The sequence below is a fragment of the Trachurus japonicus genome, chromosome 18 (genome assembly GCF_045865225.1).
Source record: "Trachurus japonicus isolate A0001 chromosome 18, Traja_1.0".
Lineage (NCBI taxonomy): Eukaryota > Metazoa > Chordata > Actinopteri > Carangiformes > Carangidae > Trachurus > Trachurus japonicus.
The window spans coordinates 7,317,951-7,330,269 of NC_140924.1; the positions used below are offsets into that span (position 1 = coordinate 7,317,951).

The window sequence follows — 12,319 nt, forward strand, 5'->3', positions numbered from 1 at the left end:
AACAAACACCTCTGTTTTTCTGCGTTTTTGCTGGATATTCTCAGTGATTTTCCACTGGTGAAGATATTTACTGTGATGTGTGTTGTGATGAAGTACAATGATGAAATTGATCACTCAATAAAACATGATTATGTCTTTATTTTCCCACAACATTGAGATAAAATTTACATTTTATCATTCAAATGAAAGCATTGACCACATTTGTAGCTGTTTAATTGTGATAATTCGGTTGAACAAAACGGGTTCTATGTGCCTACGGGAAACTGATGCCAATGATGTACAGAAGCAGCATTAAGATAAAATGATCATGCAAATTCAACATGATGCTCAGTCTCACTCAATGTTCTTCTGACAACACCCAAGTTTTCCTGACCTGTGGAGATACAGGACAGGTAGCACCAGACTGCTAGGAATATTAAAACACAACTCAATCAAAGTAATCAAGCAGTTACAATCTGATCCCAACAAATTGACCACAATCCAAACCACAGTCCAACAAGACCTCAACAACAGCACCCCCAGTATGGCCATGATGGTGTAGAAAGCCCTCTGCTTCGACTGGTCCACCCTCCCCCTGTCCCCACCCTGTTCCCCCGGTCCTCTACGAGTCAGGACACAGAGGACGGACAAGCTGCAGAACACGATGACGACAAAGAATACAAAGAAGATGCAGACATCTAGTGTGATATTCCCCAAAAGATAGAGACATGCATATATGATGCTGAGCAGCCAAGCACAGCCATTGGTGATATTTCTGATTCTGATCCCTCTCTCTTTCTTCAGGCTCAGGTAGATGATGGGATGGACGACGGCCAGGTAGCGCTCCAGGCAGGTCAGGATGTGGAAGAACATCTGTCCAGTCCAGGTCAAGGATATAAGAAAGGTCCCCCACACCACCGCCGCAAAATAATGAGTGTAGACACCACAGAGGCAGATGGTGTTCCCCAAGACTCCGGCCAGCTCTATGGCGACCATGTGGTAGGTGAAGCTGTCGGAGTGACTGGTCGTTGCTGTGGTGGAGGAACGCTGTTGGCACCATCGCTGGAGACCCAGGTAGAGGACGAAGGAGCAGAGAGGGAGGAGGAGGAGGATGGTGGTGATGTTGAACATGGCAAAAACCAAGGAGCTTGGTCTGACGAAGTAGCAATGCATGTTTAAAAAATAAGAGGAGTTGATGGCGGAAGTGTCAATATTGAGAGGGCAGACATTGTAGGAGGAGGAGGAGGAGGAGTTCACTGACATTTCTGTAGGAGAACGAAAAAACTTATTAAAATAGGTATAGTATCTACTGCATGTACATACATCCTGTACATCCAGTTTAAACGCCAGGTTAAAAGCTAACCCATGAGAAAGAAGTCTCTCTTGGCAAACATAGTTTAGCATAACTGCTGAAAGATCCAAGTCTTCTTCTGAAGAGATGGTTTTAGACCAAAAATGAAGCAAAAGGGAAAATAGGACTTCAATAGAAAATTCACTGTCATAAAGAGGTACTCCGAAAATAATATCAATGATGCAAAGCTTGCTACTACAGTATAACCAACTGCCCTAAGATGTATAACATAACACGTTGAAAAGGTGGTCGAAAGAATATGTTAGTTAAACTAGAGAATGCATTTCCTGAAGGAAATACGGGTGAATGCTGAAAGCTGGAAGCTGAATGAGCTGAATAAATTGCTGAAACAACGCTGAATTAAGTGAAGAAATTTCTGAAGCAATCTTGAAAGGATTAAACAATATCCAAAGAGTTAAACTAAAACATGTAAGAAGGAGGCTGTATGTTGTAAATTACTTGAATTGTTGAAGATTAGTATGAAGAAATTGAAAGGCTGAAGTCTACTCAAATAAGTTTAAAACGGACAACTTGAAAACATTGTTGAACCATTACTAATATAGATGAAAGTTATTCAAATGGAACTTAATGGAACGTTGTTTTAAGTGTAAAGATTTTAAATGAACAACCTCACATGACCCATACTGTTTTTCGGTGACCAATTTTAGGGATTCATTTTCAAATAAATCAAAACTTGCATTTGTGATGAAAATTATAATTGACCAACATGTTGTAATGTGAATGTGATGTTGTAGTTACACAACATGTAAGCCTTTGTTAAAAATAAATTACCATAAGTGTAAAATTTTAGTAATTTTAATTTTATCTACTACTTCCAGTAGGCCCACCACCCGCAGGAAGGACCATGAGGGGTCGGTGCCGTGTGTTTTGGGTGGCAGCCGTGGGCGGGGGCCCCGGCGACCCAATCCCCGGACAACGACTCTGGCTTTAGGGACATGGAATGTCACCTCGCTGGGGGGGAAAGAGCCTGAACTCGTGCGGGAGGCTGAGAGGTACCGGCTAGAGATAGTCGGGCTCACCTCCACGCACAGCCTGGGCTCTGGAACCCAACTCCTTGAGAGAGGCTGGACTCTCTTCCACTCTGGAGTTGCTCACGGTGAGAGGCGGCGAGCTGGTGTGGGCTTGCTCATAGCCCCCCAGCTCAGCCGCCATGTGTTGGAGTTCTCCCCACTGAACGAGAGGGTCGCTTCCCTGCGCCTTCGGGTCGGGGATAGGTCTCTCACTGTTGTCTCGGCCTACGGGCCGAACGGCAGTGCAGAGTACCCGGCCTTCCTGGAGGCCCTGGGAGGGGTGCTGGAAAGTGCTCCAACCGGGGACTCCATCGTTCTGCTGGGGGACTTCAATGCCCACGTGGGCAGCGACAGTGTTACCTGGAGAGGTGTGATTGGGAGGAACGGCCTCCCCGATCTGAACCCGAGCGGTGTTTTGTTATTGGACTTCTGTGCTAGCCACAGTTTGTCCATAACGAACACCATGTTCAAGCATAAGGGTGTCCATCAGTGCACTTGGCACCAGGACACCCTAGGCTGGAGGTCAATGATCGACTTTGTAGTCGTGTCATCTGATCTCCGGCCGTATGTCTTGGACACTCGGGTGAAGAGAGGGGCTGAGCTGTCAACTGATCACCACCTGGTGGTGAGTTGGATCCGCTGGCAGGGGAGGAAGCTGGTCAGTCTTGGCAGACCCAAGCGTATCGTGAGGGTCTGCTGGGAACGTTTGGCAGAATCCCCTGTCAGGGAGGTCTTCAACTCCCACCTCCGGGAGAGCTTTGACCAGATTCCGAGGGAAGCCGGAGACATTGAGTCTGAATGGACCATGTTCTCCACTTCCATTGTTGACGCGGCCGTCCGGAGCTGTGGCCGTAAGGTCTCCGGCGCTTGTCGCGGCGGTAATCCCCGAACCCGGTGGTGGACCCCGGAAGTAAGGGATGCTGTCAAGCTGAAGAAGGAGTCCTACCGAGCCTGGCTAGCTCGGGGGACTCCCGAGGCAGCTGACGGGTACCGGCAGGCCAAGCGGACGGCAGCCCGGGCGGTCGCGGAAGCAAAAACTCGGGTCTGGGAAAAGTTCGGGGAGGCCATGGAGGAGGACTACCGGTCGGCCTCGAGGAAATTCTGGCAAACCATCCGACGCCTCAGGAGGGGGAAGCAGTGCTCCGCCAACACTGTTTACAGTGGAGGAGGGGAGCTGTTGACCTCGACTGGGGGTATCGTCGGACGGTGGAAGGAATACTTCGAGGATCTCCTCAATCCCACTGACACGCCTTCCGTCGAGGAAGCAGAGGCTGAGGACCCAGAGGTTGATTCATTCATCACCCAAGCTGAAGTCACTGAGGTAGTCCGGAAGCTCCTCAGTGGCAAGGCACCGGGGGTGGATGAGATCCGCCCTGAGTACCTCAAGTCTCTGGATGTTGCAGGGCTGTCGTGGCTGACACGCCTCTGCAGCATCGCGTGGCAGTCGGGGACAGTGCCTCTGGACTGGCAGACCGGGGTGGTGGTCCCTCTCTTCAAAAAGGGGGACCGGAGGGTGTGTTCCAACTACCGGGGGATCACACTCCTCAGCCTCCTGGGGAAAGTCTATTCCAGGGTGCTGGAGAGGAGAATTCGGCCGATAGTCGAACCTCGGATTCAGGAGGAACAATGCGGTTTTCGTCCTGGCCGTGGAACACTGGACCAGCTCTACACCCTCCGCAGGGCGCTCGAGGGGGCATGTGAGTTTGCCCAACCAGTCCACATGTGTTTTGTGGACTTGGAGAAGGCTTTCGACCGTGTCCCACGTGGCATCCTGTGGGAGGTGCTCCGAGAGTATGGGGTCGGAGGCCCTCTGCTGAGGGCTGTACGGTCCCTGTATGACCGGAGCAGGAGCTTGGTTCGCATTGCCGGCAGTAAGTCAGACCTGTTCCCGGTGCGTGTTGGACTCCGGCAGGGCTGCCCTTTGTCACCGGTTCTGTTCATTATTTTTATGGACAGAATTTCTAGGCGCAGCCAAGTGCCGGAGGGGGTACAGTTCGGGAGCCACTTGATTTCATCTCTGCTTTTTGCGGATGATGTGGTCTTGTTGGCTCCCTCGAGCCAGGACCTTCAGCATGCACTGGGGCGGTTTGCAGCCGAGTGTGAAGCAGCTGGGATGAGAATCAGCACCTCTAAGTCCGAGGCCATGGTTCTCGACCGGAAAAAGGTGGCTTGCACCCTCTAGGTCGGGGGAGAGTTCCTGCCTCAGGTGGAGGAGTTTAAGTATCTCGGGGTCTTGTTCACGAGTGAGGGGAGAACGGAGCGCGAGATCGACAGGCGGATCGGTGCGGCGGCCGCAGTAATGCGGTCATTGTATCGGTCCGTCGTGGTGAAGAAGGAGCTGAGCCGAAAGGCAAAGCTCTCGATTTACCGGTCGATCTACGTTCCCACCCTCACCTATGGTCATGAACTCTGGGTCATGACCGAAAGAACGGGATCCCGGATACAAGCGGCCGAAATGAGTTTCCTCCGCAGGGTGGCGGGGCGCTCCCTTAGAGATAGGGTGAGGAGCTCTGTCACCCGGGAGGAGCTCGGAGTAGAGCCGCTGCTCCTCCACATCGAGAGGAGCCAGCTGAGGTGGCTCGGGCACCTGTATAGGATGCCCCCTGGACGCCTCCCTCGTGAGGTGTTCCGGGCATGTCCCACCGGGAAGAGGCCCCGAGGAAGACCCAGGACACGCTGGAGTGACTACGTCACTCGGCTGGCCTGGGAACGCCTTGGGGTCCCCCCGGAAGAGCTGGAGGAAGTGTCCGGGGAGAGGGAAGTCTGGGGATCCCTGCTCCGACTGCTGCCCCCGCGACCCGACTCCGGATAAGCGGATGAAAATGGATGGATGGATGGATGGATGGATGGATGGTAAAATTTTAGTTTTTTGGTATAGTTTTGTTGATATATCTGATGAGGGGTTGTACACCTTTCAGTCAGTAGGTGCTCTGGTGCTGTTGTGGATCTTGCCTGAGGGATCAGCAACTTCCGTTTCCACGCTAAACGAGTTCAAACGCCATCTTTGGTCCTGAAAAATAGATGCAGGTACTGACATTATGAAAAACTCAGTTTTATCGTCTTAAAGCAGAAGTAAGCGATATTTTTGTGTTACTATAAGTCTTAAATAGTTATATCTTCCGACAGCAATCACTTACATAGAGTGTTTGGACCGAAACACGGGTCTGTCAGTCCCTCTGCTCTGCTCTGAGCCGAGGAGAAAACTTTTCTCGTATCCTACAATTTTTATCCAATGAGGAGAGAGAACGGCATGCAGGGCTGTGTGTGCAGCCAAGGGATGCGCCTGAATGTGGTGACGTAGGGACGAGGACTGTTATGGTGCGTTCAAGGCAACTCGTAACTCGTGTTTTCCCAACCTGTGAAGTCGTACCAGTTCGATCTGGTACGAGTTCACGGGTCGGAAGTTACGAGTGGCCGTTATAGTGACTTTCACCGGTAAAACAGGTCGGAAAAACACGAGTGGGTTGCCTGGAACGCTACAAAGTCGTAAGTTGTGACTTGAAGCTGTAATTTACGGTTTCAAAAGCCTGCCTGGAACGCAGCATCAGCCAAAACGACTGGATCGCTTACTTCTGCTTTAACCTGCTCCTGAAATGTATGTTAATGTTATTTAACTTGTTTTCTACGTGTTCTCGGACAGTTTTGTGAGGTTTTAACCCGTCGTGTAACAAGTGTGTTTGTATTCAAACGCCTCGGCGAGCGTCGCCATGCCAAACGACAGTGTATTGATTGACAGGTATTAGTTTTTCTGTTCAGTTGATTGCCACCATGTTGTTACGTCGTCTCGTTCATTTGCGTCGCCATAGCGCAAAATTGTTGTTAAAAGTGTAAAGAGGGCTGCAAATCAATATTATTGTTATGGTGTGGTACCTGTTAGTAGTTTCAACAAACCAACATTGATTGTATGTAGCCTAACCGTAATTTGAGATTCATTGCAAGTATTTTAGGAGTCTGAATGTGGGATTAAATTAAATGACATCTTGCCTGTTACATAAACAATTGCTTTTAAAAATGCATAATGAATGTTAAATGTTAAATGCTATGTTAATTCAGCTAGTCAAACTGTTTCCATATGCAGGCTGAGAGTCACTGACCTTTATGTGTAGCAGCAGTTAGAGTGTCTGTGGGGAAAATCAAATGAGTTTTTTATTTTATTTTTTTATTTTTTTATTTTAATGTTTATTTTGCAGGGACGATACATACAACATTGCCACAAAGAATGAAAAATGCGATGCATACAAGACGTCTAGCTTCAGCTAATTTGCAGTCTTTGTCCCTGGTCAGGCTAAAGAAGGATAAAAGATACTGAATACCGTTACAATAAGTGCAATAATACAAATACAGTGAATAATACAGTGAATAGTTATCATGAATAAATAAACACAGCTACAAAATTTAGATTAAGAAATTGCACAAATTAAATACATTAAACATTAGTAAAATGCTGTATTGACAGTGACTTGAGAGAAGTTAATGTTCACATTTCTGCTGCTGCTTAAGCCAATGTTTAGCTTTAGCACTAAACATCTTTAATTCTGTTTGGGATTTGATATCTGGTGGTAAAGAATTCCATAGGTGTGTACCCAGCACTGAAAGGGATGATTGACCGAATGTTGTCCTGCATCTTCAAATTTTACAGTTTTGCTTGTTCATGCTCCTTGTCCTTGTCCCACAGTTGTCTGACTTAGTAAAAATCTGTGACATCGCTTGTGGGGCTAGTCCACTGACACACTTAAAAACAACTTTCAAAAAAGAGAATTTTATAAAATTAGAAAAAGATAACAAATTATACTTCTCAATGATTTTACAATGGTGCCACTTTTGTGGCTTCTGATCTAAAATTTTTAAAGCTTGTTTGTGGAGTGAGAATAAAGGTCTAGTTGCTGTGTCAGTGGCCTGGCCCCAAGCAGTGATGCAGTAGGACAAATGTGAAAGGACCATAGCATGCAGGTATAAATGAGCTGCCCTGAAAGAGAGACAGGACCTGATGAGTCTGAAACAATTCAGACTAGTTTTTACAGTTTTAGACAGCTTCTTTATATGTGCTTCAAACTTAAGTTGAGGATCTAGAGTTACACCTAAATATTTAAACTCATTTACCACTTCAATTTCTTTATTATCAATAGTGATGTGAAATTTCTCTAAGGCTTTCTTTCTTATTGAGAAGCACATTGATACAGTTTTTTTGTGATTAAGTGTTAAGTGATTCCTTTGTAGCCATTCTGAAACAGTAACCATCTGTCTGTTTAAGATATCTGAGGCTTGACAGGGATTCTTTGCTGAGACATAAAACACTGTGTCATCAGCATACATCTGACATTCAGTGTCTGTGCAAATGGTAGGTAAATCATTTATGTATAAGCATTATTTTCTGCATTCAAGCATTGACAGCATAATTTGTTCAAACAATGGTGATGATGATATGAAGAACTGAGAAGAACACCAACCTTACTAGTGTTTGTTTCTGACTGTCCTCCCTGTGGTGTCTGGACTGAATATCTGCACCTTATCATGTTTACTGCTTTGGGTATTTATTGACGCCCCAGTGACATTCAAATATGTTTCATTTGCATAGAAAAACAGTGACAGTGGCAAATAACAGCAAAACTGTTAGGGCTTCAGATCTTATCTATACCAAAGCCCATTATTCTTGTTTTGTTTTGATTTAGTGTCGGTATATTGCTGCATTGCTGATTTAGTTTGTTTTTTAGAAAATTAAACATAGCCTACATGCTAGAAGTTTCAGAGGCTTTGGTTGGTGGATTTTGCTTCTTGTGGACAAAGAAAAGCAATTGTGCTGAGCTAAACAGCCCATAGTTGAACAATTATTATCATACATTCTGATTCAGTTAAGAAACATGAAATATGGTGCTTACTTCCGTTTAAAAGTTGAGTGTTTTGTCTACAAATTTGTTTTTGTGTGTGTTGGTAATGAATTATTCAGATCCCAGTGAAATCAGCGCTTGCCTCATTTTCCTAGGTGTGGTTTGTGTTGTGTTGTCGGTATCATGATAACGAGCCGTGTTCAATCAATGTCAAGTCAGACGGCAGCTGTCGTCTGCTGTGTTTATACTGGAAAGCCACGATTTATTAGCATCAACCACTTCCTGTTTGATCCCTGATGACATAACATGTTAAAAAGGCCGTGATCCAGCCACAGCGACGGCCTGAACTCTACTGACACACGTGTTAAGGGCAGCAATGCACGGTTTATTTGAATAGGCCTCAGTTTCTGACCCAGATGATTTGATTCCTGTCAAAGTGATGATAAGTCACTGGATGTCCATGTTTGGATGCCAAAGTTATAGTCTGTGTAAATGTAGGCTACCTCAGATCCACTCGTATGATATGAAGCATCCAGACCATTCAGGTGATCTGAGGCAGGTTCATTCACAATCAGCTCATTAAAAATCTGTGTTAAAAACATCTGTATTCACAGTTTCCATCTTAAAGTCTTATCTTTCATGTCCTCCACGGAAGCACCTTTCTCAAAACACTGTTTTTTTATGACCTCTTCAAATATTTTTATTTCATTCATTCACATTTTCGTAGTGTTTTGGGACTTGTGAACAATCATTATTTTCTTGGCTTGTGCTGATCAGCAACCCAATCCTCCATCCTGACAGGACGACCGACAACGTTTTCTTTTTTTTTTGCGGTTATAGCTGCTACAGCTGAGCAGCACCACATGATCGGTGTTCAGATGGAGGTTAGATCTTCATGTATTGAACTCTTTTTTACAGCCAAACACCAGGCTAAAGAGAGAGGAACAGCAGAGCTCCTCTGACAGCTCGGTCAGCTTCAGGTGAGTGACAGGTGACTGTGAACTGGCTGTTTTTTGTTTTTATTATAGCAGCACCTTCCTTACAGGTGAGGCACATGTAGACATCCATTTGTTGTCGGACCTTCCTTCACAGGGACTGCTTAACTGGCACATATCAGGCTACTGTAGGCTAGTTGTCCTGAGTGTTTATTTTTGCTGCGAAATATGACTGAAGGCGCGCATGGAAGTCTGCACATGTCAACACTCCCCCACGAGTTGACGGAGCTAATTTTATTAAATTAAAAAAAAAAAACCCCAGTTATTCTCTTAGAAACATGGTTCCAGAAAGGTTATGCTTGACATAAAAATGTTAGCTGTATCATTCATATCTTATTACCCACTATAACAGCCTGAATGATTTTCCATGTTGTTAATTTAAGGGTTTTCTGAATTCAACAAAGCAAAAAAAGAAAAGGCCAGTGCAGAGGGTCAGAGCAGCCTTGATTCTTTCTTGACTCGGAATACAGTTTCTTTAAAGGAAAGCTTTCATTGTATGTTTTCTTCATATTGCATTGCAATAGCCTATTTAAAGTGATTATATAATAAACAACTAATTGGTACTGATACTGTATGCTAATGGATAAAGGAGTGATAAATACAGTAAATGCTTTGAATTTCTTAGATTTAAATGTCCAGTATTCTTAGCAGTAGATGAGACACGAGATACTTTTATTTTTTAGAGACTTGACTCAGTGACCAAAGGCTTGAGACTTGATTGGACTTGCAAAAAAAAACAACTTGTGAACATCTGTGGTTCCACTATTGGTCAATAAAAAACACATGACTTGAGGTCATGTGAATTGTTGCAACCCTAGTTGGTATATTTGACATCCCCATTTTTGTTTGTTTGTATTTTTGCAGCCAGAAATATTATCATCCCCAAATTATCCTGACTGCATATGGTGGCCACTGTTGGGCATTTCTGAACAAACACCTCTGTTTTTCTGCGTTTTTGCTGGATATTCTCAGTGATTTTCCACTGGTGAAGATATTTACTGTGATGTGTGTTGTGATGAAGTACAATGATGAAATTGATCACTCAATAAAACATGATTATGTCTTTATTTTCCCACAACATTGAGATAAAATTTTCATTTTATCATTCAAATGAAAGCATTGACCACATTTGTAGCTGTTTAATTGTGATAATTCGGTTGAACAAAACGGGTTCTATGTGCCTACGGGAAACTGATGCCAATGATGTACAGAAGCAGCATTAAGATAAAATGATCATGCAAATTCAACATGATGCTAGGTCTCACTCAATGTTCTTCTGACAACACCCAAGTTTTCCTGACCTGTGGAGATACAGGACAGGTAGCACCAGACTGTTAGGAATATTAAAACACAACTCAATCAAAGTAATCAAGCAGTTACAATCTGATCCCAACAAATTGACCACAATCCAAACCACAGTCCAACAAGACCTCAACAACAGCACCCCCAGTATGGCCATGATGGTGTAGAAAGCCCTCTGCTTCGACTGGTCCACCCTCCCCCTGTCCCCACCCTGTTCCCCCGGTCCTCTACGAGTCAGGACACAGAGGACGGACAAGCTGCAGAACACGATGATGACAAAGAATACAGAGAAGATGCAGACATCTAGTATGAGATTCCCTAAAATGGAGAGACATGCATATGTGATGTTGAGCAGCCAAACACATCCATTGGTGATATTTCTGATTCTGATTCCTCTCTCTTTCCTCAGGCTCAGGTAGATGATGGGATGGACGACGGCCAGGTAGCGTTCCAGGCAGGTCAGGTTGTGGAAGAACATCTGTCCAGTCCAGGTCAAGGATATAAGAAAGTACCCCAACCCCATCGCTGCAAAATAATGAGTGTAGACACCACAGAGGCAGATGGTGTTCCCCAAGATGCCAGCCAGCTCTATGGCGACCATGTGGTAGGTGAAGCTGTCGGAGTGGCTGATCGTTGCTGCGGTGGAGGAACGCTGTTGGCGCCATCGCTGGAGACCCAGGTAGAGGACGAAGGAGCAGAGAGGGAGGAGGAGGAGGATGGTGGTGATGCTGAAGATGGAAAAAACCAAGGAGCTTGGTCTGACGAAGTAGCAATGTATGTTTAAAAAATAAGAGGAGTTGATGGAGGGAGGTTCAACATAGAGAGGGCAGGAGGAGGAGGAGTTCACTGACATTTCTGGAGGAGAGAATGGGAAAACGTGTAAATTATATCTACTGCATGTCCATTAGGGGTGGTGAAAAAAAAATGAATCGGTAATTGATTAATCGCGATTGTCATTTGGACGATGAGTCAATTATTAAATTTCCAAAAATCTATTATTATTGCGTTTTTTCATCATAATACAAACCAGGCAACACACAACAGTGACTCCTCCAGTCACCGGCTGTCATTATTTTAGACCAAAAAAAGATGCCAAAGGAAAGCGAATATATAAAAATGAATGTCAGTGTTGCAAAACTGCTACAATAACTGTTCTGCCCTGGTCTGGTTTGTATAAAAACTTAATGTAACTTTAGCTTGAAAGTGTAAGGGTTTTAAACAATCAACCTCACATGAGCCACACTGTTTTTCTATGACCTATTCTAACATTTCGGTTCATTTTTTAAATGAGATGTGTTACACCTTTCAGACAGTAGGTGGTGCTCTGGCGCTGTTGTGATCCCTGCCTGAGGGATCATAACTTCCGGTTCCACGCCTGCGCAGCTCTTAAACAAACAAGCTCAAACAAGCGCCAACTTTGGTCCTGTCCTGACGAACTACAGGTACTGACAATCTGTAAAACTCGTGTTTGTGGTCTTAAGCTGCTCCTGAAACGTATGTTAATATTATTTAACTTCTTTTCTACTTGTTGTTGGACAGTTTTGAGATGTTTAATTATAACAAGTGTGTTTGTATTCAAACGTCGCGGCAACCGTCACCGTCAATGACGTGACTGGTACGCGAACATCGATTGACATTTAGTGATAAATAAAACTATTAAATATGTTTTGTGAAAAACATTGTTAACTCATTGAGTGCCAACCACGTAATTTCTCGTTTTTCGTTCCCATGCGTTGAGTTCTAAAAAAGATTTCTCGTTTTTTGCTTCTTTTTTTTTATTATGAAACTAGACACTTTAACACACCTTATGTGTAAATTTGGGGACTCTACGACGAG

General features: G+C 44.7%; 1 protein-coding gene across 1 annotated transcript; it reads right to left on the bottom strand.

The window, feature by feature from the left end:
- Nucleotides 1-310: 310 nt before the first annotated feature.
- Nucleotides 311-12,030, bottom strand: LOC146968586 (uncharacterized). The gene is made up of 2 exons (XM_085806309.1): nt 11,784-12,030; nt 311-1,244 (listed from the first exon to the last, which is right to left on the bottom strand). The coding sequence occupies exon 2, from the start codon at nt 1,240-1,242 to the stop codon at nt 334-336; it is 909 nt and encodes a 302-aa protein (XP_085662435.1). The 5' UTR covers nt 1,243-1,244; nt 11,784-12,030; the 3' UTR covers nt 311-333.
- Nucleotides 12,031-12,319: the final 289 nt, after the last annotated feature.